Source organism: Myxocyprinus asiaticus, chromosome 12, assembly GCF_019703515.2.
Source record: "Myxocyprinus asiaticus isolate MX2 ecotype Aquarium Trade chromosome 12, UBuf_Myxa_2, whole genome shotgun sequence".
NCBI classification, from domain to species: Eukaryota; Metazoa; Chordata; class Actinopteri; order Cypriniformes; family Catostomidae; genus Myxocyprinus; species Myxocyprinus asiaticus.
In genome coordinates this window covers 31,631,184-31,657,039 of record NC_059355.1, presented here as the reverse complement: position 1 = coordinate 31,657,039, position 25,856 = coordinate 31,631,184, and the positions used below count along the sequence as shown (strand labels likewise).

Genomic DNA, 25,856 nt, shown 5'->3' with positions numbered 1-25,856 from the left:
AACATCTGTGCGGTTGATCCATATATTCGGAGCTGGCCAAATTTTGCGCATATGTCGGAGTGCTTGTGAGCACATCTCCAGGATCTGCAAAGATTTGTTGCAGAGAGACTTGTGAAAAACTGCCAGTGTCGCACTCTGTGTCCTCAGCTATGCCACTGAGTTTGGGGTTGCAGAATGCCCAGACCATGCCACAAAAGTACACAAAAAACGCTGACATCACCAAAATCATAAGAGCATACGACTCAATCATCGCCTCTGTCACCGCATTTGGCATCTCTGTTGCGTGTGAGACAAGCGTTTGTACAAATAAATACACTTTGAATGAAAACAAACCTGCGATACTGTATATACCTGAATGTTTGCTCATAAATCACATTCGCCTTCTTTAGCCCTCTACCTGTGCGTTTGGGTATCAACTGCCTCTCCCTTATGACAGTTCATGCAGAGTTCTCCACTTTCCAAATAAAGGTCGCAATTTAACTGTGAACGGCAAGATGTCTCTTGGATTCAGTCATGTGCTGTTATTTTATGTGCCTCATAAAATAATATTTATAAAGACTTTTCTTCAGGGTGTGTGACATTTCACATCAAACACAAATATATGACAATACACACCACGTTTTTATCTAAAGAAACTCTTTTTTAAAAGCTTGTTTGTACAAATTGATATTATGCATATAATTAATTTATAACTCATTTCAGTACATTTTAATTGAATACTACTAATTAAACAGGTAACACTTTATAACAACTTTCATTAAAAACATTAAAGGGATAGTTCACCCGAAAATGACAATTCTTTCATCATATACTCACCCTCATGCTATCCCAGATGTGTTTGACTTTCTTTCATCTGCAGAACACAAACGAAGACCTTTAGAAGAATATTTCAGCTCTGTAGGTCCATACAATGCAAGTAAATGGGTGCCAACATTCTGATGCACCAAAATCCGCATAAGGGGGCAACATTAAATACTCCAGACGACTCTGGTGGTTAAATCCATATCTTCAGAAGCAATATGATAGGTGTGGGTAAGAAACAGATCAATATTTAAGTCTATTTTTACTGTAAATTCTCCTCCCTGCTCAGTCAATCTCCACTTCACTTTCCCATTCTTCTTCTTCTGTTTTTGTTGAGTCACATTCTTCGTGCATGTCACCCCCTACTGAGCAGGAAGGAGAATTTATGATTCAAAAAATTACTTAAAACTGTATCTGTTTCTCACCCACACCATATCCTGTCTGAACACATGTATATAACCACTGGAGTCATATGAATTACATTTATGCTCCCTTTATGTGGCACCCATTCACATGTATTTTGAGGTCCTACAGAGCTGAGATATTCTTCTAAAAATTTTAATTTTTGGGTGAACTATCCCTTTAAAAAACTATGTTTAAAAGAGCATGAATCAATGTACAATTAATTAGAATGATCATAAAACTTTGAATCATATGCTTTCACAAATATTCATATTTGTATAGATAAGCATTACATTTTTGTTTATAACTTAAATTCATTATAATATTCTACAAATAAACACAATGCACCCTTATCATATTACCTCCTCATTTTATAGCCTAATAGTTCAGGTTGTAGTCTAAAACCCTGAAAGATAATTAGCATTTTAGAGCCATGGGTTCGCTTGTGATTTTTCTATGGGTTTTATAATGGCAGTTTTGGATTTTTGAGGAATATTAGGTCTGTGGTAAACATTACTTTAAGATACTTGGAAGTTTTGTCCTACAACATAAATAAGACACAGTCATACCCCAAATGTGAATTTTGAAGCCACTTTTTTTTTTTTTTTAAAGTATGTTGCTAACAAGTGAAGTTGCTAAATAAGGACTACAAAGGTTTTCTGTTTCATCAGGCATGGATCCTCACATGCTTGTGGTAGCTGTAGTCCTTATTTAGCAACTTGTTAGAAACATACATTTCTTAAAACACAGCAGCTTTAAAATTCATGTTTGAGGTATGACTGTGTAATTTTTGTTCCAGAACAAAATGTCCATCTTCAAGTAAAGTTTACCAGCCTTATTTTACCCATAAATCCAAAACAGAGCCAGAGAAGTAATGTGTGTGACAAGTTATAGGCATTTGTTCCTAACTTTGAAACCTTACATTATTAATATCATGTTTAATCTATTTTATGTGACAGTGAATTGTACAAGACATACAATAAGAAGTATACACTTTATGTTAAGTTCCAGTATTAGCACTGCCCAGTAAGATAACACTCTGTGATGTGTGTGACCTCTTGAATGTCTCATCCCAATTTAATGGCATTGGTACACATTTAGGCTAGTTAAACCATATTGTTCTCATAAGAAAAGTGTTCCATACCTCTGGGGCTTCAGTTTACTCTAGGATGAAACTAGCTTTTATGACCCCACATTTAGCTATTACTGTACACCTATAAATGAACTGTCAAGAGAATAAGCTTTTCAACATATAATTAACTTGTAACAAGACACATTTTTGTTGCACAGAATCAGATTATAGCTACACTGCTGAATGGTTGCTTTGACGGGGTTCCTCCAGTCCAGTAAAGCTTAAAGCTATTTCGAGCTGTTTAGACTACATACTTTCCAGTTATGGGGTCATATAACCAGCATCTCTGTATATGTGCTCTAACAGACAATGACAAATGCTTTAAAAAGGCCCGTAGGCTAGTTTCTGGTAATCTGCTAATCTGCCATGTTGTGCGACTACATATCCCACACAACTTTGCGCGCAGAGTCCCGGATGTTTATCACGCCGGAAGAGAAGCGTGAGTCTTTTCCAGCCATCTTGTGGCATCTAGCAGCGAGCAGCTCGCCCAAGCCCCGTAGAATCGGAGGAGAATCCTGCTGAAAGGGCGCCATCATGCCCGGACATTTGCAAGAAGGTTTCGGCTGCGTCGTAACCAATCGGTTCGACCAGCTATTTGATGACGAAGAGGATCCGTTTGAGGTGTTAAAGCAGGCAGAAACCAAGAAGAAGGACGCGCCCGCTCCTGGTGCCGCCAAGACCGCCGCGCAGGCTACAAAGCAGCCCAAAAAGGAGTCACAGAAAGAAAGGAGAAACCCGGCTCCCGAGAAGAAGGAAGAGACACAAGCTCCCGTGCCTCTCAAGAAAGATGGTAACCGTTGCTTGCATAAGACCCGTTATTTGTGCACACTTTTCATCAGCGATCAGTCTGCAGAAGGCTCTGCTAACCCCATGAGGTCATGCATGCACATCGCTATTGTTATAGAGCCGCCTGACGCTTCAAACGTTCAACTCCTTAAGCAAAGTGCGCTTTATTATTGCCGTAAGTTGCTTCTAAGTGACGCACGTTGTTTAACTTGTTGCTACTTAATTATGTTCTAGATCCTTTGCGTGAAGGCCCGATGCATTGCCATCCCTCGAATTGTTAGACGTTGGGTTTATTGAAGATCTTAGAGCTTTCCGTCTGGTGAAAATATGAGACTGCGGACTGACAGAATCGGAATAAACAGGTTTCAGGCGTACGGGGGGCTGAGAGCGTTGTAGAACGCTGCTGAGATCGAGCAGTGCAGCTCCTACCTCGTGTGTGTACTTAAAAGGTTTATCCGTACTCACAGACATGGCACTTACTCACATTTTCCCATATATACATATGTTTACATAGTGTTTTTTTATTTTATTTTATTTTTTAATCTGTACTATTTATATTTACTCAAAAAAAGCTTGTATTTAACTTTCATTTTCCTTCCATGTGGGTAATGCTGAAAGTATGGTTGTTACAAATGGCAGAAATTGTTTCGGCTGTCGGTAGCTCTGTTTGAGTGATCTGGATGAGAGTAGACAGCGGGCTCGCGAACAGGTGCGCGCGGGCGGGACATCGGGCGCGTGATCAGTTGTTGGGGTGCGCGAGAGAGCGTCTATTTCGGTAGGTGGAGGGTGGGATCAGTCAATCAAAACAGGAGCGAACTATTAGTATCCAGGCCCACAACGTCTAGTTTATGGCTTTGCCAGTGTCAAAACTAAAAATAGAAAAAGAACAAACATTCCCCCACAAACTAAACCCCTGCTTGGATTTGTTTAATGATAATAAAAATAATAGTATGAATAGCCTACATTTTTTAGCAATTATGCCGTACTTGTCATTCACATCATTACATTCAGGGTATTATTTATTTTTATTTTTTGTTATTGTTCATAAAGTTAAATGTTTCTTATGCTAAGAGTTATTGTGCTCTGTTGGTTACAATAAAGTACATTTAAATGGATTAAGGGAACACTTTGTCTTTTATGGCATTGGTATACTGTGTTTTATTCCAGTATGAGATCATCTCATTCATTCATTGTTTTCTATGATACTAATTGGTATTAGTGTGGTGTTGGGTTCAGTTGTGTGTGTATGTTTTGAAGGCATGAGGAAAATGAGCCGCAGGCCGGAGCAGCAGAGTCAACCAGGGTCCCAGCAGCAGGTGGGTCAGGGGGAGGGTCGTCCCCCAGCAGACAGGCGGCCTGACAGGAGGCCACCACGTGAACGGCACTTTGACAAACCCGCTGATAACAAACCTGCTGAGGGTGGAGAATTCTCTGTGGAGAAGTGAGTCGATTGACCTTTTTTGTGTGTAAATGCACACGGCTGATCCTTGGATGTTTTGCCTTTAAAACGTTTAAAGCACCAGCAGAAGTAGACTTGGGTTTCTCTGATTTGTCCACAGTTGATGTCAATTAGGAACATATTTGTAATAATTTAATGGATCTTGATCGGGGTCTTATCACGGTTGCTATGGTTTCATAGCTGGCACGATGAATGGCGAGATCTAGATAATTTCACGGGTCTATGAGCCGTACAAAAATTCTGAAACATTTACGGCAACTCCTTTTCAGGTCTGGTAGTGAAAGGCCGTTCCGGGGTCGGGGAGGTCCCAGAGGAGGACGCGGAGGCCGAGGCAGAGGTGTCGGCAGGAATGACGGCTTTGACTCGCGCGGCAAACGCGAGTTCGACAGACACAGCGGCAGCGATCGATCGTGAGTCATTGACATCCAGTTCTATGCTTGAACGGTAGCTATAGTGGTGCTTAACTGTGACATTTCAAAGCTAAGTGTTAATTTTTGTTTCAGCAGCCTGAAAGCAGAAGAAAAACGTGGAGGGAGCGGATCTCATAACTGGGGGACTGTTAAGGATGATTTGAGGTCAGTGGAATGGCAGACACTTTGACCCCGTATACACTTGGTATTAAGATGGGTTTTTGGTGGTCCGATCACATGTGGTTAGCGCCAAATACAGGTGTAAACGGGGTCTAAAATGTTTTGTGATTGGGTCACAAAAACCACATACAAAAGTACTCAAAAACACGTGACCACATCTTATTTGAGGTCTAAATGAGGCACCACCCCTCACCTGTCAATTGAGCACTGCGCTAAAATGAGTTTCAACTTTTCTGATTACGAGCGGCTTTAAAAGGAAATAACCGTCCGATCGGAAAATTGGAAAAAGCGGATATATACACAAACATGAGAACTTCACAAATTTTCAGTGTGTCTGAAATCAGCATGCAGAGACACAGATGACAAGCATGCACATCTGAAGCTCAGGTGAATACAGGTAATCCACTAAAATAACAGATAATTCTGCTCGGAATTGTTGTGTTTGTGCTTCGATTAAACTTCAGCTGCATCTTTCTTCTTCTTTTCTAACTTTGCTGCACTTTTAATATCATGCAATAATACACTATCATAGTGATTGATTTATGTTGTCGCGAACTCTGTCCCACCCTGCGAAATATGAGCACAAGTGGTCAAAGGAGACACATTTAAGTGATTAGGTGTAAACAGCGATGTGTCTCTGCTGACCACATGTGACCGGATCACTTGAGACACATCTTAATACCAGGTGTAAATAGGGTCTTGTCCATCAAGAAAACAAGCCGTTGAAACCTCTTGAAACATGAATATGAATCATGGAGTCAATGAAAGTTTTTATTGTGGTTTATTATGTGAATTCTTCTTAATTTAATTTATCTTCCCTCCCCTGTTACAGTGAGCTTGACCAATCAAATGTCACTGAAGACACCCCTGAGGGAGAGGAGCACCCACCTGCTGACTCGGAGAACAAGTGTGTACACCAGTAGCCCTAAATTAGCACAACACTGCTGAGTCATTGCTTGCCATTTGCTGCCTGCACTATTTGTAATCAAAAACTTGGTGTGAAACATTAGAGTTGAATGTAGGAACACTTGCCTTTTAAAAGCACAACAAATCCTTTTGCATTCCTCCAACGTATGTTTACAGGTCAGTTGATGAAGGGATATACTTTATTCTTCCTAATTGACTAATTAGAATTTCTTCCCTGCATAGACTAATTGGAAGCATAATTTGTGGCTGTAACTCATGTTGATTTGATGTTCTCACAGGGAAAATGAGGTTGAGGAGGTTAAAGAGGAAGGCCCTAAGGAGATGACTCTAGATGAATGGAAAGCCCAGCAGGACAAAGAGAGAGCCAAGGTGGAATTCAACATTCGCAAGGCCAACGAGGGAGCCGACTGGAATAAAGGATACGTTCTGCACAAGTCCAAGGCCGATGATGTATGTAAAACAACAGCCTTTGAGCTTTTTGTGTTTCATTACATTACAAATGTTTATGTCCCATTTTGAATTGAAATATTTGCTCCATACCAATCTCCAACATTTTTTTAACAGACTTTTTATTGACCCAGTATGGTAATTGGTAGCCATACGGCAACAATTTATTTTCTTTCACTTTCTCACCTTCCAGAAGATCTTAAAACAAAGGCTAATGCATTGTTGGAAATAAAAGGGCAGTTTTTAGAGTAACCAATAAAATGCTGTTTTAATGCCGAATGACATTTGATTTAGTCTCAAAGACATTTTTGGGGTCACCCTTATAGGGGAGACACCTGTTGAAGTGCTCCACAAATTGCTCTATTAAACACATTTTGGCATGTTTCTTCTGAATCATAATGTTTTGGCTGCATCTTTTATAAGTTAATTAGATGTTGTTGTTGTTAACTGATGAACTTTATCTAACATAGTTTTAGAGAAAACTGATAAAATATGAATCCTGCCAAATGGCAACTCTGTACCACAATGGAATTGCACTAATGCATTTTCTCAATGGGAATTTTAATTGACAATGCCATCAATTATGTTATTGCATTTATTCGTTTATTTGAAAGTGGTTATAATAAGATAGTTATACTTATGCGTAAAAAAAACCAATCATCTTCTTTTCAGACAAAGTGAACGAGGGATGCACGATATATTCGGCAGCCGATGTATTATTAGCCGATAACTGGGAAAATCAAAATATTATCACACTGATAATGGAATTATTGCCGATATTTTCGTAGATAATTTGTTACGGTTTATTTACTTGCGGCTGAAATTCTCTGACTGCCTGCATTGTCTTTCCTTCAGGCAGAGACTTGGGCAGTCTCAAGTAGGGATGGTTATTGTTGGTCATTTTGTCTACTCGAGTACTCGGACTAATTACTCGAGTACTCGAGGGGCAATTACACGTTCATAACTGTATATATAATATGTCTGACAAACGTCTTTGGCTACTGAATTGCTTCTTGTTGTTCCAGTGTATTGTCTTAATTTTTATAGGCTGTTATAAAATAATCTGTTACAAAATGTACAAAAGATTGCATAATCAAAATATAATGCATCATTCTGTTATTATGTGAAGGTTCGCTGCCCAACTCAATGAAAGAATGGGCACAACGCGCATCTGTCTGTTCTTCCTTCAGGTTACAGTAGTAATCTTAAGCGTGCACCAGTTTTTTTTTTGTGACTGTCTGAACCGTCTATTTTCAAATAACAGGAGACGCCATATCCATCGCGATTTAATGTGCATGTTAAGTTGAAGTTCAGTTTTGAAGACGCTGTGTTGTTCCATTTAGCTGCGCTCTGTCTAGCTGTTTGAAACACTCACCTGCTGTATATGCGTTGCTTCAGCGTGTTGAGTCCACTGCCACATGTGCTTGGTGTGTGTAAGTGTGTGTGTGTCCAAATGTTCGCTCTTGTGAGGAAAGCTGCAATGCTCTGTATTGTTGTTGCTGTGATTCATGAAGCGTTCCATTCAACTCGGAGAGTCTGAATTTGTTTCTTTCAACTGGGGAAAGTGCAACGGAATGACACTTTATATCGGACATCTAGCTTGGAAACTTCTGCCAAAATCTTCATTTCGTCGAAATGCAGGTGCGCGTTACATCACGGAGGGCAGGGAGGTTTATAGTCAGTGACAAACATTCACATTTATTAAATAATATCCATAACGAGTCAAAGTTCTTACATTTAAACGATAATAAAACATGTTTAGCAAATGTTTTGCAGAGGTGGGTGTTCAAAACACGGTTAATTACAATCTCTTTTGATTATCGTAATGATAGCATTGCAGCGTCGTGTATCAGTTTGGTTGCTATGAGACGTCTCTGAATCAAAGTACTCCTCAATCACATTGTAATCAATCTCAAAATTAAAAATAAGCTCCCTCTTTGACATGTTTGTGTTTAGTTGTCAGGTAATTGTCACTGGATTACGAATTAAGTGAAAAGTCCCATCATGTGTGATCACTATCGATTATCGTATTCATGATCGATCATTGCTGCCACGTCCGAGTACTCGTGCCCATCCCTAGTCTCAAGCAACAGTGTGCGTGCGCATACACAGCATGTTTGTGTGAGTGAGAGCCAAGCTCATGTTGGTCTGTGGGGATTATTTCAACATCTCTGCACCTTTTGTTACTTTGAGGCTGGTTTTAGTCATCTGCTGTAAGTAATGATGCCATTCCCCATATTCTGTTTGTTTCATAAGGCAATAAAAGAAAACACGACAAAAAGATGTACGTATGTTACTTGGGAGATGTTTTCACGCATTACTTTGTGAAACATTAACAGAATGTGGGAAATAGCACATCGTTACTTACATCACAGCATTGTGATTAAAACAAGTCCAAGCACAAATTAAATCTGCACGTTTAATCAGTTATACAGTGGAACTGTCACAGATGAGCGCTGTCAGTGAATGAGACGCGCAGGCTCAGTGCACGCACATACAGGTGCATCTCAATAAATTAGAATGTCGTGGAAAAGTTCATTTATTTCAGTAATTCAACTCAAATTGTGAAACTCGTGTATTAAATAAATTCAATGCACACAGACTGAAGTAGTTTAAGTCTTTGGTTCTTTTAATTGTGATGATTTTGGCTCACATTTAACAAAAACCCACCAATTCACTATCTCAACAAATTAGAATACATCATAAGACCAATAAAAAAAACATTTTTAGTGAATTGTTGGCCTTCTGGAAAGTATGTTCATTTACTGTATATGTACTCAATACTTGGTAGGGGCTCCTTTTGCTTTAATTACTGCCTCAATTCGGCTTGGCATGGAGGTGATCAGTTTGTGGCACTGCTGAGGTGGTATGGAAGCCCAGGTTTCTTTGACAGTGGCCTTCAGCTCATCTGCATTTTTTGGTCTCTTGTTTCACATTTTCCTCTTGACAATACCCCATAGATTCTCTATGGGGTTCAGGTCTGGTGAGTTTGCTGGCCAGTCAAGCACACCAACACCATGGTCATTTAACCAACTTTTGGTGCTTTTGGCAGTGTGGGCAGGTGCCAAATCCTGCTGGAAAATGAAATCAGCATCTTTAAAAAGCTGATCAGCAGAAGGAAGCATGAAGTGCTCCAAAATTTCTTGGTAAACGGGTGCAGTGACTTTGGTTTTCAAAAAACACAATGGACCAACACCAGCAGATGACATTGCACCCCAAATCATCACAGACTGTGGAAACTTAACACTGGACTTCAAGCAACTTGGGCTATGAGCTTCTCCACCCTTCCTCCAGACTCTAGGACCTTGGTTTCCAAATGAAATACAAAACTTGCTCTCATCTGAAAAGAGGACTTTGGAACACTGGGCAACAGTCCAGTTCTTCTTCTCCTTAGCCCAGGTAAGACGCCTCTGACATTGTCTGTGGTTCAGGAGTGGCTTAACAAGAGGAATACGACAACTGTAGCCATATTCCTTGACATGTCTGTGTGTGGTGGCTCTTGATGCCTTGACCCCAGCCTCAGTCCATTCCTTGTGAAGTTCACCCAGATTCTTGAATCGATTTTGCTTGACAATCATAAGGCTGCAGTTCTCTCGGTTGGATGTGCATCTTTTTCTTCCACACTTTTTCCTTCCACTCAACTTTCTGTTAACATGCTTCGATACAGCACTCTGTGAACAGCCAGCTTCTTTGGCAATGAATGTTTGTGGTTACCCTCCTTGTGAAGGGTGTCAGTGATTGTCTTCTGGACAACTGTCAGATCAGCAGTCTTCCCCATGATTGTGTTGCCTAGTGAACCAAACTGAGAGACCATTTTGAAGGCTCAGGAAACCTTTGCAGGTATTTTGAGTTGATTAGCTGATTGGCATGTCACCATGTTCTAATTTGTTGAGATAGTGAATTGGTGGGTTTTTGTTAAATGTGAGCCAAAATCATCACAATTAAAAGAACCAAAGACTTAAACTACTTCAGTCTGTGTGCATTGAATTTATTTAATACACGAGTTTCACAATTTGAGTTGAATTACTGAAATAAATGAACTTTTCCGTGACATTCTAATTTATTGAGATGCACCTGTACATAAGCTGCACTCGCAGTCTGTCTGTCGGCACTAATAATAGTCAATGGATAAAGAGATTAGGGTTTGTTTTGTGTGTTTTCTTGTTTAATATTAGTTATTTCTTGTTTATTTCACCCAATTTGGAATGTCCAATTCCCAGTGCGCTTTAAGTCCTCGTGGTCGCGTAGTGATTCGCTTCAGTCCGGGTGGCAGAGGACGATTCTCAGTTGCCTCCGCGTCTGAGATCGTCAACCCGCGCATCTTATCACGTGGCTTGTTGAGCGCGTTGCCACGGAGACATAGCACGTGTGGAGGCTTCATTATAGCGACCACGAGGAGGTTACCCCATGTGACTCTACCCTCCCTAGCAACTGGGCCAATTTGGTTGCTTAGGAGACCTGGCTGGAGTCATTTAGCACGCCCTGGGTTTCGAACTAGTTAACTCCAGGAGGTGGTAGCCAGCATATTTTACCACTGAGCTACCCAGGCCCCCGGTTTAATGCATTATTACAGCTGTTTGAATTTCATTATTCTCTCTCTGAGAGTCATCAGGATTACTGTAAACATCTATGTAAATGGACACCATAATTTATGCAAGTGCATTGTAATTTATTTATCATTTAAATCAGCATACATCCCTAATATAGGCACATTTATGGTTCATGTTACATCCGTCAAACCTTAAATAGTAATCCAAATTCCAAGCTTTTAAATAACACATATTTTAAAATAAGCTTTTTTATCATGTCTGCCCAGAAATTCTGATTGACAACAGTGAGAATGAGCTAGGCTGTAGTGACAATGACAGTAATGTATGAGAATGTATGATTCACTCAATTTTATTTTGTAGGAGTTTCCAGTGTATAAATTCATCAAAGAAATTGTCATGTTTTAACACTTTACAGTAAGGTTCCATTTGTTAACATTAGTTAATAACATAAGTTAACACGAACTAACAATGAACAGTACTTTTACAGCATTTATTAATTTTAGGTAATGTTAATTAAAACATATTCTAAATTTTTCAAAAGTTTTATTAGTTAACATTAGTTAATGCACTATGAACTAACATAAACTAACATTGAACAAGTGTTATTTATTATTAGCTAACATTACCTAAGGTTAATAAATGCTGTTAAAATATATAGTTAATTGTTTGTTCATGATGTTAACTAACTAATGTTAACAAATGGAACCATATTGTAAAGTGTTACCAGTTATGTAGTTGAAGGAGAAACTGATCGTTTTAAAGAAACTAGTTTTTGGACCGCTTTCCATTGTGGTATTGAGTTGCCAGTTGCCATGCACTTAAAATGCATGTATTCTATTTATTTATTTTCAAAAATGTATTTGTCATTAGAGCTGTTAAATATCAGAAAATCAAATGGTGATAAATATTCCATTGTACCATACAGCATAGCTTCAGACTAAAAAAATTACTTGGGAGCCATTGGCTCCTAAACTGAAACATTAAGGAGCAAATGGCTATTTTTATACACAGAATTGCTCGATTTAGATTGCTGTTCTGAAACAAGATAGAAAGTCAAAGAAAAGGAAGACAGCTGATAACCCATTAATCGGAGGTTTAATAAACAGTATAGATAGTTGAGAAGATATGTTTGCATTCCATTTTGTCTGATAAATTGTTCACACCCCTTTCATAATTTATACAAGAGATAAAATATTTTTTTTAGTACTGCTCTTCAGAATCTACATTGCAGATATTTACATGAAGTATAGTATGCATATAGTAGTGTGTTGTCTTCTTGAGCATCAGTGAATGTTTGCACCTTTGGTTAATAGTTGTGTACAAGTGTCAAAAGCTTGGTCTCATATATACACTGATCAGCCACAACATTAAAACCACCAAAACAGTGCCAATCCGCATCTCAGAACAGCATTCTGAGATTATATTCTTCTCACAACAATTGTACAGAGCGGTTATCTGAGTCATCGTAGATTTTGTCAGTTCGAACCAGTCTGGCCATTCTCTGTTGACCGCTCTCATCAACAAGGCATTTCCATCCACAGAACTGCCGCTCACTGGATGCGTTTTGTTTTTGGCACCATTTTGAGTAAACTCTAGAGACTGTTGTGTGTGAAAATCCCAGAAGATCAGCAGTTACATAAATACTCAAACCTACCTTTCTGGCACCAACAATCATGCCATGGTCCAAATCATTAAGATCAAATTTTTTCCCCATTCTGATGGTTGATGTGAACATTAACTGAATCACCTGACCCATATCTGCATGATTTTATGCACTGCACTGCTGCCACACCATTGGCTGATTAGATAATCGCATGGAGGATTTTTGGTGCCAGATGGGCTGGTTTGAGTATTTCAGTAACTGCTGATCTCCTGGGATTTTCACACACAACAGTTTACTCAGAATGGGTGCCAAAAACATCCAGTGAGCAGCAGTTCTGTGGACGGAAATGCCTTGTTGATGAGATAGGTCAACAGAGAATGGCCAGAATGGTTCGAACTGACAAAGTCTGCGGTAACTCGTATAACCGCTCTGTACAATTGTGGTGAGAAGAATATAATCTCAGAATGCTATTCTGAGATGTGGGTTGGTGCTGTTTTGGCTGCACCAGGGGAAACTACTCAATATTAGGCAGGTGGTTTTAATGTTGTGGCTGATCGGTTTGTGTATATATGTATGTATGTATTAGAGCCCGACCGATATATCGGTCACACTATATTTTTCATATCGGCTGATAGTTTTCATATCGGTATCGGCGTATGTTTTACCATTATGAAAACTTTTATCTGAACATATAATGCAGAAAACAATGCTTTAGAATTGGTGTCGTAGTGTAGTTTGTCCAGCAGAGCGTGCTCTGACTCCATTGTTTACAGAGCTGACTCTGAGCTTCCGGTTGTTCTGCAGACAGGGTGGAGTTAATATCCGGTGCGGATTTGAGCAGTCTCTTCTTGATAAATTGCTAACTAGTTTGTGAAATACATACTGGAAAGTTAATAAAAAATGACCCCATCATTTTATATAACTAATATAACCCTAACCCTGTCCCTGACAAACATGACACTCATGTTTATCTCATCTGTTTGCTGTTAGCCAGCTACAGTTTGTCAGTGCAGTCAGTAATGTAGCAGATTGAAAGGTAAACATCAGAGCATCTTTTTGCAGCTCAGCAGACAACAATGCGGTGATGGATTGTGTCCGTTGAGTGTTGATTTCACGCTTTGCTGTTACCTAGTTGGTGAGATGCAGTGCTGGAAAGTCCATCTTTTACTCTCCGTAGCAACGAGCTTACAGCTAACTAGCTAACCACGTAGCTACTTTCATACCTTGTCAGCGTGTAAACATCTATTCACCAAACTGTTTTGTTCAGGATTCACAGTTTGGTACCCCCTTCAACCGAACAATTCCAGTCATTGCATTTATAAAATGTAATATTTAAAAGTCTGGTTTTCCAGACATTAAAATAGGATACGTAATAAAAGTAGATTTTAATAAATAGTATATTTGCCCTGTGTAAATCATATATAGGAACTGTATCTAAAATAAATGAGGGATGATAAATACTAATACAACAGGCTGGAAAAATAGAAATTCATTTTAATATCCTATATATAATATTATTATTGTTTTTGAATGTGTTGAAACTTGACACCGGGCGACGCACCCTAAAAACGGCACCATTAGATCGGTTTCATGCTGAAGAGCCGCTTTAAAGCAAGTTGGGTTTTTTTCTCGTAAATGTGTAAATGCCAACACCATCATATACAGGTGCATCTCAATAAATTAGAATGTCGTGGAAAAGTTCATTTGAATTACTGAACTCAAATTGTGAAACTCATGTATTAAATTCAATGCACACAGACTGAAGTAGTTTAAGTCTTTGGTTCTTTTAATTGTGATGATTTTGGCTCACATTTAACAAAAACCCACCAATTCACTATCTCAACAAATTAGAATACATCATAAGACCAATAAAAAAAACATTTTTAGTGAATTGTTGGCCTTCTGGATAGTATGTTCATTTACTGTATATGTACTCAATACTTGGTAGGGGCTCCTTTTGCTTTAATTACTGCCTCAATTCGGCTTGGCATGGAGGTGATCAGTTTGTGGCACTGCTGAGGTGGTATGGAAGCCCAGGTTTCTTTGACAGTGGCCTTCAGCTCATCTGCATTTTTTGGTCTCTTGTTTCTCATTTTCCTCTTGACAATACCCCATAGATTCTCTATGGGGTTCAGGTCTGGTGAGTTTGCTGGCCAGTCAAGCACACCAACACCATGGTCATTTAACCAACTTTTGGTGCTTTTGGCAGTGTGGGCAGGTGCCAAATCCTGCTGGAAAATGAAATCAGCATCTTTAAAAAGCTGGTCAGCAGAAGGAAGCATGAAGTGCTCCACAATTTCTTGGTAAACGGGTGCAGTGACTTTGGTTTTCAAAAAACACAATGGACCAACACCAGCAGATGACATTGCACCCCAAATCATCACAGACTGTGGAAACTTAACACTGGACTTCAAGCAACTTGGGCTATGAGCTTCTCCACCCTTCCTCCAGACTCTAGGACCTTGGTTTCCAAATGAAATACAAAACTTGTTCTCATCTGAAAAGAGGACTTTGGACCACTGGGCAACAGTCCAGTTCTTCTTCTCCTTAGCCCAGGTAAGACGCCTCTGATGTTGTCTGTGGTTCAGGAGTGGCTTAACAAGAGGAATACGACAACTGTAGCCAAATTCCTTGACACGTCTGTGTGTGGTGGCTCTTGATTCCTTGACACCAGCCTCAGTCCATTCCTTGTGAAGTTCACCCAGATTCTTGAATCGATTTTGCTTGACAATCCTCATAAGGCTGCGGTTCTCTCGGTTGGTTGTGCATCTTTTTCTTCCACACTTTTTCCTTCCACTCAACTTTCTGTTAACATGCTTGGATACAGCACTCTGTGAACAGCCAGCTTATTTGGCAATGAATGTTTGTGGTTACCCTCCTTGTGAAGGGTGTCAATGATTGTCTTCTGGACAACTGTCAGATCAGCAGTCTTCCCCATGATTGTGTTGCCTAGTGAACCAAACTGAGAGACCATTTTGAAGGCTCAGGAAACCTTTGCAGGTGTTTTGAGTTGATTAGCTGATTGGCATGTCACCATATTCTAATTTTTTGAGAGAGTGAATTGGTGGGTTTTTGTTAAATGTGAGCCAAAATCATCACAATTAAAAGAACAAAAGACTTAAACTACTTCAGTCTGTGTGCACTGAATTTATTTAATACACGAGTTTCACAATTTGAGTTGAATTACTGAAATAAATGAACTTCTCCACGACATTCTAATTTATTGAGATGCACCTGTATGTCGAAAGGACTGATGCCTGTCAACCAAAACATGAGCTCATTGATGTCATTAAATGAGTCTCCTTTTTTATTCCATCAGTTACTCCTGGTCGGAGGCTGCCATATATATTTAGTTTATACGTAGGGTTACGTCCTACATAAATGTAATGGTGCAATGCTCAAATATTTAGTAGAGCGTAAATTGTGACTTAGTGCCCATTTACGCCACAACTAGGTTAAGTTGTAACGTACGTATAGCTGGTGCAACTGGCTCCTGATATTTATTTAGATAGTTATTTTATTTTTATTTATTCTTTATTTTAATGGTCAGCATTGGACTGATACTAAACATACAGTACTGATGTTTATTTAGCTATTTATTGTATTTTTATTTATTCTTTATTTTCTCAGTGTTTCTAGAATTTGTTGACAATGTATAATAATAATAATGTCAAATGTTCTTTGATAAAAATATTTAAGAAAGCGGCCTACTGAGTACCTTTTGCATAGTCATATCGGTGCAAAATCAACATAGAAAAGGTCTGTTTTCATTCCAGCTCAAGTATTAAATATATCGGTCACCATATTGGTAATCGGTGAATTTTCCCCCTCTAAAATCGGTATCGGTCTATAAAATCCCATATCGGTCGGGCTCTAGTGTGTGTGTGTGTGTGTGTGTGTGTGTGTGTGTGTGTGTGTGTGTGTGTGTGTGTGTGTGTGTGTGTGATATGTGTATATATATATATATATATATATTTAAGAGAGAGAGAGAGAATTTTAATTGTTTTAAAATATTGCCTTAGTCTTTACTGTTACCGGATGGCCCCAGACACAGAGACTACAAGAGTGCAAATTGAATGAAATCCCAGGTGCAGTTTATTGTGCTACTCCAATCCCAATCAATAATTACCAGAAGAAAAAAAAAAAGTGGTACACTATACCGGACTTAATTATATGAAGCCCGAAATACACATGGGACTCTTGTTTTGAAATGTCTGCGCTCCCAGTTGTGAGCTAACTGATGGCTGATTTGCTGAGAAAGTGAATCTGATTCAGTCTGCTAAGCTGAGCTCCTGAGTTCAAATCCTCAGTTCTTTTCGGGTGATTCATGAAAAAGAGACACACTGGTGCGTGCTCTAAAGATGTATTCAATAAGATGATATCTGACGAAACCGCAAATGAATGCACACAACCCTGCTGTCGCCAATGGTTTTAAATAATTTTCACAATCAATTATTTTTGGTCGCATTTGTGACCATTTTAGTCACAGTCTGGCTACCTCATTTTCCTTCAATGAGTTTTTTTTTTTTGTATTTTTATTCAAAGGACAACTCTGGTGTTTCTTTCTTTAAAAACATTTAAGCAGCAGCCAGGGCATATTATTCAGAAGTGAAGAGACTGGAGACATATTCTCAGAAAAGGGTTATTAATCCTTCTCCTTTTAGTTTGTGTGATGCCATTTTTTTCTCTCGCTAAAATACTAAGGGAAAAAGATGGTAATATGTTATGACTATTATTTCATGTATTCATACGCTTTGTTCTCGCAGGCCTCTGCTGATGATGCTGCTGGGGATCACCACTTCCGCAAGCTAGCTAATGACATTACATCCCAGCTAGAGATTAACTTTGGAGACTTGGGTCGCCCAGGACGTGGCCGTGGCGGTCCACGAGGTGGCAGAGGAAGTCGTGGGGGCCCTGCTACCAGACCACCCCGTGAACGCAGGCCAGACAAGGTACAATATCTTTACATGTATAAGTTAGGGACTTGATTTTAAAGATTGAGGGGGAAAAAAAACAACACATCAGAACACACTTTGATGTATAATATACAGCTATGAGGAACAAGTTTTTGATCCAATGAGATTACACTGTGGTGGACCTACCAGGTGTGACCAAATTTTGCGATCGTGACCTTTTAGGCCAAAAAGAATGTTCGTGTAAGAGATTTATTGCATTGCGCCTGGCTAGGATGGTAATAGTAAAGGTTTGGGTGCTGTTAAGTCTCGTGCATAGATGGTCGTCCTAGCCATAAAAGTCCATTTTGACCGAAAGCCCATACAGATGTGTCTGACGCATGCATACGAAGACTGCTTTGTGATACTCATGCGCAGATGATGCAGACAGGTAGAGGTGTAAATCAAATGTTTCATCACGATACAATGTTATAACAATTCCCTTAGCCAGCTATTCCGATGTTTGCCAATACCTCAAAGTCTGCTGCGATCCGATTTCGATTCGATTCATGGGCCTGCGATTGATATTACGATATTATGTGCCTATTGTACACAATCAGTTACATTTCCTTATTTCACAAATGCAATCAAAATATATTTTTTATATTTTATGGAGCTCTCTGAAAAGTGCAAATCCAGTGAACACATTGGGAAATCAACTAAATTAAATACAGAAAATAAATATAAAAATTGAAATAAGTGATCGTCAATCGTTTGATGACGGCTCATTGCCTTGTGGAATGAGGGAAACACTACAGTGACAGTTTGTCATCTCTACAACAGTCAAGCAAGACTTTCAATGCAAAATACCCATGATAGGAGAGTATGTGCTATCCGTGTGTTTTCTTGGCTACATCTTCCACAGTTGTTTTGAAAAATTCTGTTACAACTTACTGTGATAAACGTTAGTAAGGGTGTTGATGTGAAGATGAAAAGTCTTGTAATTGATCTTTAGCAGGGCAGGTGTTTTCTCTTTCCCTCGTCAGCGCTGTTCAGAATATCTATTGATAATTCTATTGCTAATAGTATTTAGCAATTTGGCGCTTTAAAATAGAAACTTCTCATGTAGAATTCAAATGTGCCACAATATCAAAGGAAGCCTGATTTAATCGTATGATGTAATCGCATGTGATCTGCTCTGAGCTGTCCTGTCACCGGAGCTTGCAGCCATGTTGATGCGTGTACAAATGGACCAAAGTGTAACTTCAGGCTTCAGGCACTTCTTGCACATCTTTCTCCCACATGAGCATATTTAGATCTTATAAATGATGATGAAAAACGAGATTAATATTATAAGGTTGCTGCATCACTGATGGAAATGCATACTGACATGGCTGGCATTAGTGTCAAAATACACATGCATCTTAAAAATATATATATATATATCGATGTTTTAAGCATTGCATTGATGTCGCATAGTTGGTTATTTGATCGATGGATCAATCAAGATCGATGGATCGTTACACCCCTACATACAGGTATATGAGATTAAAAAACGGAGCTCTTTCTGTATGTATAGTTTCAGATTAGAATTTGGCAGCATGTAAAAAAAAAAAAAAAAGAAGGTATACTTTTTGCAGTGGTGGTCAGAACATAGGATTATACCTGCATTTATGTTCTACAAGTAGTGATGCAGGATTACCACAATGCTCAACTATATCTCCTAAAATGTTAGACTTGGAATGACTCAAATAGCCTGTTTTTATTTTTTGTATCTGTTTCTTTAGGCAAGTGGAGCATCTGTCCCTAACGTGGACGACCCAGAGGCTTTCCCAGCCCTGGCTTAAGCTTCCTAGAAGGAGCTCCGGTCACCCAGGAGGGTCTCTCTCCAAATGTCCTTGTCTATGAGGCTTGCATGCTAATGGATCCTTCAGCAGATGAAATGATGGAAGACTGTCATCCATGCCATTCACCCCTGAGGACTGAATTTTAGCCGTTTTAGAAAAAAAGGTGGAAAAAATTACAAAAACAAAGAAAGGACTTCTTGCTATTCTGAAGCAAATTATTGGTTTGAGGTTTTGTATTTAGAAATAAGGTAGCAGGGATGTTTTCATACAGTGTTTCTTTTATTTTTCCAGTTTGTTTTTTTTCTCTCAGAAATTATGCATTGTTCATAGATACTTTTTGTACTGCTGCTTGAAAATATGCATCTCCAAAAATAGGTGCGAAAAGCGCACCGTTTTGTCTTATGGTGTACCATAGCTTGCATGCTTTTTACACGCAAATGCCTTCAAAACAAGGTAGCCCTTTTCAGGGATTACTCAAAAGAGCAAAAGATCTACCTGTTTGTGTTTTATTGTATGAAGGTTAATACATCATTAAGGGAGATTAACAGAGCTTTTCTGTTCTGATAATGCGAGTGAAGACTTCAGGTTCCTGTAGGCGGGCCTTAAAACCGCATAGAATCTGAAATCTTTTTGATGAAATGTACAATCTTTGATTCATAATTAATACAAAGATGTAGTTCCCATGATTCCGTTGCTCTCACCTCAAAAAGTGTCTTTTATTGAATGACCACTGTAAAGTTTTAGGCTCTGGTAACTCAGGATAGTATTATACTCATTACGCTAAATTAGCAAGTTTACATGCCGCGCTCATGTTTACCGAAGTAAATGTGAGTCAAGTTATGGATAAATCCTCTTAAAAATGATGTTTGAGATTTTCTTTCTGCTCCCACTGCATTTTACAACTGCTCTACTGCATAATTGATCTGAAAGAAACACCATCTTGTTCAGTGTGGAAAAACTTGAGTGCTATGATAATGTGTGAATTCCTACCCTGCTATTAGACCTCTGTCAATAATTAAAAGATGGTCGATTCATATAAAGTAGCTGTGTGGACTTTCACTTTGAAGATAAAACAACTGGTAACTTGTAATATTCAAGTTTATGATAATGTTGTTAAGAAAAAGCTAATCTTTATGTCCTGTCAGCAGTTGTATAATATCCGTGGTAGTACATAGGGTTAGCCAAAATTGTTTCAGTGATGGGGTTGGCTTAGATACAACTTAAACTCTTATTTAAAGATTTCTGGAATTATTTGTTCATTTTGGTTCTGAAATGCATATTTTCATGCTTACATTTTGTGCAAGTATTTGATTTATATTGGGGTGCTTACACAGAAACAAATGCTTTACAGTTAGTAAAAAAAAGTCAATCCAACAAAGTCTTCACATGTTCATGTACCATTTTAATTTGAAGTTGAGGACACCGTAAACCACAAAAGGTTCCAGAATAAATGAAATACTTATTCTTTAAAGTTTCTTCGCAAAGCTCTGACTGAATGGTTGAAATATAAAACTTAACATAAGGACACTTCATTCAGAGGTAATTGATTTCCTGTTTGAAAAACTGATGTAAAGATGTAAATGTTTGATATTTGTGCAATGGGTCAAACATCTTAAATTAGAGTACGAGTAATAGGCCTATCAGTATATTGATGCTTGTGCAATTTTCCTTGATTACCATATTGTGAAAGAGTTGAAGTTATTAGTGTTGAAATGTGCTGTTTAGTGGGAAAATATAAGGTCTGTAGAATATGTCCTTAAAAAGTTAATTACCTATAATCTTGATGAACCGTTCTCACAGCCAATCAATTACCATCAATCCATCTCATCTTCCTGATTATTTTTTTTTTTTTTTTTTTTATATAAAAGCTGTATGGGTAAAACATTATATAGACAGCTGTTTCCAGTCGGTTAGATCTAAAGATTCAGAGGTGTAGAGTTGAGGCTTGCAATATGTTTTGTAAAGCATGTGGATTCAATTTCGTTTCAACCTACCTATTGGAATTATGTATAGAACATAATACATGTCCAGGTCCGCATGCAAACAACATTCCCTTGTAGCAATAAATCTGGCTGGCCTACATCCTAGCTAAAACAGTCTCAAGACTTGCGAAATGGCTAGTCTCAGCCTTAGACGGGCCGCCTACAATCCATTTACTGACAGTCTGCTGCATATTGTACACACAAGTACTTTCTCAATCTGGCGAGCTCTAACCTGATAGCTGACTTGAGATACACTGAGATAAAGGGAACAGCGTCGTTTTATCAGTCTGCCTGGAAAGAGTCATGCTTGCATAATACAGAGTTGGCACAACAAATGCTTTGGAGAATGAAAGAATCACTGGAATTGCCAAAGTTTGCCTGGTATGTGGTATCAAATTTTTTTGTTTTGTTTTTTTGAGGGAGTTAGTAGCAAGGTAACTAGATAGCAAAAAGCAAAATATACTGTATAAATATATTCATCATTTGAATGAACTTTTTGTGGCATAAAGTACTTCAGATAAATCCAGCCCAAAATGGCATGTAAAACATAAACTGGTTAGTCTCTTCATGTCTCTTCCAGTGATTGGTTCTGGAGCTGGGTCTGGACAAGCTGCAATGTAAACCTGATTTTTTCTGTTTATTCAAAGGTCTGGCTATGCAAGACTATGAAACGGCCAACCTGAGATTGGGCTGCTTTGGTATGGCTGGGATTGGAGGCACCCACTAAATTTGTCCTTTGTCAGACAAATCATCTTTGGGAAGTCATGTGCTGATTTTCACCACCAATGCATGAAGTTTTAGTACAATTACGGACACATCTGAATGCCCATGGAGGGTCACGTACAGTCCAGAAACTCACTGCAGTCTATTTTCACTACATCCAGCGTCAACTTTCCTCCACATGGAAAAAGAGGCTCCAGGAAAGGGCTGAGTGTACATGGTAAGAATTCGAATTCATCCAACATCCCTTCCTCTTCCTCCTCTTCTCCACTTATTGTCCCATGAGTGCAGATGTAATCTTCCGTGATGTCTGAGCTCCTGGTGATCAGGGTGGTGTCAGAGCAGCCAGACTCTTGAGAGAAGCTTTTGATGTAGGTGCAGGTGGAGCTGGAGGGATAAGGAACTACCTCCACCTCCACAGTATCTGGCTCCTCACTCATGCTGGAGTCAAATTGGTGAAGGGGGAATTTCATTTCACCCTATATGGAGTCAGTGAAGGGGGGAACAGGTATGAATTGATGTTGATAAATTCAATTAAATTATGTTTATGACAATGACATTTATGTTTCTGACTTTTACAGCCTTTTGGCCAACAATTCTATCCAAATGTTTATGTATCAGATTTCAAAATTTCAATGATTTTGCAATAGGTTAAAGAAAAAGTTAACACAAAAATGACAATTCTTTGATTTACTTACACTCGTATAATTCCAAATCTGTATTAGAGGTGTTTAAATATTTGTTGAATTAAAAAAAAAAGAAAAAATGCCAGCCATCTGGCATTTTGTATGTATGTATTTTGGATGTGTGCAAAGCATTATTGCGCTAAGAAGACTAGACGTAGCGCAACTAATACAGTTAAACAGAAAGCAGATGTCTAAGATGTATTTTAAAGGTTGAAGTTCTTTATAACATAAGATGCTAAATAATCAATGAAACGCGGAAAAAAAATCAAAGACATTCTAGCACGTTTATATAGAAAAACAAATGGTAAACTGGATTGTTGCAAAAGCGTTCAGTGTGAACAGCCCCTAGGTGGAGGTCTTTGGCCGTTGCGTCTTGCTCTCTTATCAGCGTTTCTCTGATTTTTTTTCAAATGCCTTGTCAGTAAAGGAGTTCAATTTGGAAATGTGTGTCTCGAGATCGCGTTCTGTTTCATTTTGTTGTGCTCCGCCTGTTTGAACAGCCCCTGGTATCATAGTCTGAGCCGCTTCACCACTGAGTTCAGCCGAATAGCACTGCTATCTGGGAAAATTACTACTGTACATACAACTGTATGATTTATATGTTTCCATTACATCCTTTTGTGGACTAAGGACACAACGTCAATGTAAAAATCTGCTGACTTTAAATTTCAAATTAAATTCGAATTTTACTAATGTTTAAGATATAAATTTGAATTTAGTTTCTCAGCCCAGTTGACAGTCCTAACCTCTATGACTTTCTTTCTTCTGCGGAACACAAAATGAGTTTAGCTTGTTGGTGATGCTCTTTTTCATTAATGAAAGTATATAGTGACCACGGGCTGTCAAGCTCCAAAAAGGACAAAAAAAAAAAAACAAGCCATAAAGTAGTCCATCCATACAATTCATGCGCTATATTCCATATCTTCTTAACTCATACAAAAGCTTTGTGTAAGGAACAGAGAGAAATTAAAGCGTTTTTTACTGCAGACCTTCCCTTCTTGCCATAGTTCACAAAGTGGCATGTGAGAACCAATGGCAAACAGCATCATTAACGTCATATCTGTCTCAATGCGTCTTCACGTGCCATATTTATATATATGCAGACATGAATGTGATTTGAGAGCTGTGGCTGAGAGAAAGATTATCAGTGAATAATTACTTAAATCTCCATACCTCATGCATAGCTATCTTATGGCTTCAGAAATCTTTAAATATAGTGCACAAGTTGTATGGACTGCATTTATGGCACTTTAATAATGGTACTTTTTGGATACAGCCCCTGGGTTGGGTTGAACCAGCTGTGCGTAAGGTCTCATGTAAGTCGGGATGTAAAGTTCACACTAAGGCTTAGTAACTACTACATAGTTTGTAACTAAGTCAGAGCTTAATTTGGTTGCACCACCTGTTCTTAAGGCAAGACTTAACTATTAGGTCATAAGCTCTCCATAAAGTAAAAATATGACGTTTGCCTGTATTGATCCAATAAACAGCCTTCAAATTTGTACACAGAAGTATTAAAAAGTAATAAATTATATCTCCATTAAAATATGAAACGTAATAAAAGTAGATTTGAAAAAAGTATATTTGCCCTGTGTAACTGTATCTAAAATAAATAAGGGGTGATAGATAAATAAATACTATTAAGACAGGCTGGAAAAATAGACATTTATTCATTTTAATATCCTATATATATATATTCTGAATGTGTTGAAACTTGACACCAGGAGACGCACCCTGAAATCTGCACCATTAGAACAGTTTCATGCTGAAGAGCACGTTTTTTTTCTCTCTCGTAAATGTAATCGAGTGTATATGTCAACATCATACTGTATGTCGAAAGGACTGAAGCCTGTCAAGCAAAACATGAGCTCATTGATGCCATAAAATATCCGTCTGCTTTTTTATTTCAACCGTTACTCCTGGTCAGAGGTTTCCGTAAATATTTAGTTTATACGTAGGGTTACGTTCTACCTAAGTTTAATGGTGCAACGCTCAAATATTTAGTAGTGTGTAAATTGTGACTTAGTGCCCATTTACGCCACAACTGGGCTAAGTTGTAACCTACGTATAACTGGTGCAGCCGGCCCCTGGTCACCGTATGCTTTAACTATATGACAAAGAGCAGCGTCAACATTCTGCTTAACTTTTCCTTTTGTGTCCCATAGTAAGTCTTAAAGGTTTGTAATGACATGAGGGTGGGTAAATTAGGACAGAAATTTAAATTTTTGTGTAAGCTAATCATCTACCCTTAACAGCATTTTAAACATTTAAACATGTCTTATACCCAAAAATGCCGTCTAGGTAGACAGCTCACTAGATTTTGAAATTCAGCCTGTGCGTGCATTTGCAAGCATTTACCTGGTCAATAGCACAATCCTTTGCCCATTTGCTGTTTGCTGGATCTGGAATAACTCTGGGCATCAGGCACTTAAAACAGCTTAAAAATCTATCAAATGAAAAAGATTTTTAAAAAGTCTTTTAAACAGTCTTTCACAGAAACATATTTTTCTCTGTCAGATCTAAAGCACTGCTGCTGTTTCTTACCTTCTCTGGACACAGGAGAACTGACAGATGCACAGCAGGACGAGACAGGTCAGAAGAACAGCTCCTCCAGCCAAGATCACAAGAGACAGTAGTTTCTCAGCTTAAAGAGAAGGACACAAGTCACTCTTATTAGGATATAGTTCACCTCAACATTAAAATTCTCTCATCATTTACTCTCATGCCATACCAGAAGTATATGACTTCAAACAAAGATTTTTGGAAGAATAACTCAGCTCTGTAGTTCCATACAATGCATGTCAACAGGGTCCAAAACCTTGAAGCTCCAAAAAGCACATAAAGGGCTGCATAAAAGTAATCCATATGACTCCATTGGTTAAAACCATCTTTAGTAGTGATATGTTAGGTGTGGGTGACAAACAGATCAATAATGAAGTCCTTTCTTCCAATAAATTCTCCTCCCTGCCCAGTAGGTGGCGATATGCACAAAGAATGTGAATCGCCAAAAAAAAAAAAAAAAAAAAGAAAAA

The 25,856-nt window shown here is 38.5% G+C and overlaps 2 protein-coding genes and 1 long non-coding RNA gene across 5 annotated transcripts in view; 2 read left to right on the top strand and 1 right to left on the bottom strand.

Annotated features, from left to right (window-relative positions):
* The first annotated feature begins 2,764 nt into the window (after positions 1 to 2,764).
* Positions 2,765 to 20,476, top strand: LOC127449460 (plasminogen activator inhibitor 1 RNA-binding protein-like). Of its 2 annotated transcripts, none has more exons than XM_051712891.1 (8): positions 2,765 to 3,125; positions 4,379 to 4,562; positions 4,850 to 4,990; positions 5,087 to 5,155; positions 6,003 to 6,077; positions 6,376 to 6,547; positions 17,464 to 17,649; positions 19,377 to 20,476. In XM_051712891.1, exons 1-8 carry the CDS (start codon positions 2,870 to 2,872, stop codon positions 19,434 to 19,436), a joined length of 1,143 nt encoding a protein of 380 aa, XP_051568851.1. In that variant the 5' UTR covers positions 2,765 to 2,869; the 3' UTR covers positions 19,437 to 20,476. The 2 variants fall into 2 exon arrangements, with proteins under 2 accessions (XP_051568851.1, XP_051568850.1); XM_051712890.1 differs by having other exon boundaries at positions 5,084 to 5,155.
* LOC127449451 (interleukin-12 receptor subunit beta-2-like) overlaps positions 20,296 to 25,856 on the bottom strand; it is a 19,126-nt gene continuing 13,565 nt past the window's right edge. For both annotated transcript variants that reach the window (XM_051712872.1, XM_051712871.1), the window contains exons 14-16: positions 25,369 to 25,468; positions 25,183 to 25,270; positions 20,296 to 22,617 (exon numbers count right to left, since the gene is read on the bottom strand). In XM_051712872.1, the coding sequence (XP_051568832.1) occupies positions 22,255 to 22,617; positions 25,183 to 25,270; positions 25,369 to 25,468 (551 nt within the window). In that variant the 3' untranslated portion in view covers positions 20,296 to 22,254. The remainder of the gene's footprint in view (positions 22,618 to 25,182; positions 25,271 to 25,368; positions 25,469 to 25,856) is intronic.
* The window catches only part of LOC127449469 (uncharacterized), a 9,200-nt gene continuing 5,858 nt past the window's right edge, over positions 22,515 to 25,856 (top strand). The window contains exons 1-2 of the long non-coding RNA XR_007898754.1: positions 22,515 to 22,646; positions 25,342 to 25,416. This is a non-coding gene — a long non-coding RNA (uncharacterized LOC127449469). The remainder of the gene's footprint in view (positions 22,647 to 25,341; positions 25,417 to 25,856) is intronic.

Excerpts from the sequence above, each read along its gene's own strand:
- LOC127449460 (XM_051712890.1), top strand. The coding sequence starts at position 2,870 with ATGCCCGGACATTTGCAAGAAGGTTTCGGCTGCGTCGTAACCAATCGG. Across the intron at positions 3,126-4,378 it reads CGTGCCTCTCAAGAAAGATG|GCATGAGGAAAATGAGCCGC; the intron begins GTAACCGTTGCT and ends TATGTTTTGAAG. Across the intron at positions 6,548-17,463 it reads ACAAGTCCAAGGCCGATGAT|GCCTCTGCTGATGATGCTGC; the intron begins GTATGTAAAACA and ends TTGTTCTCGCAG.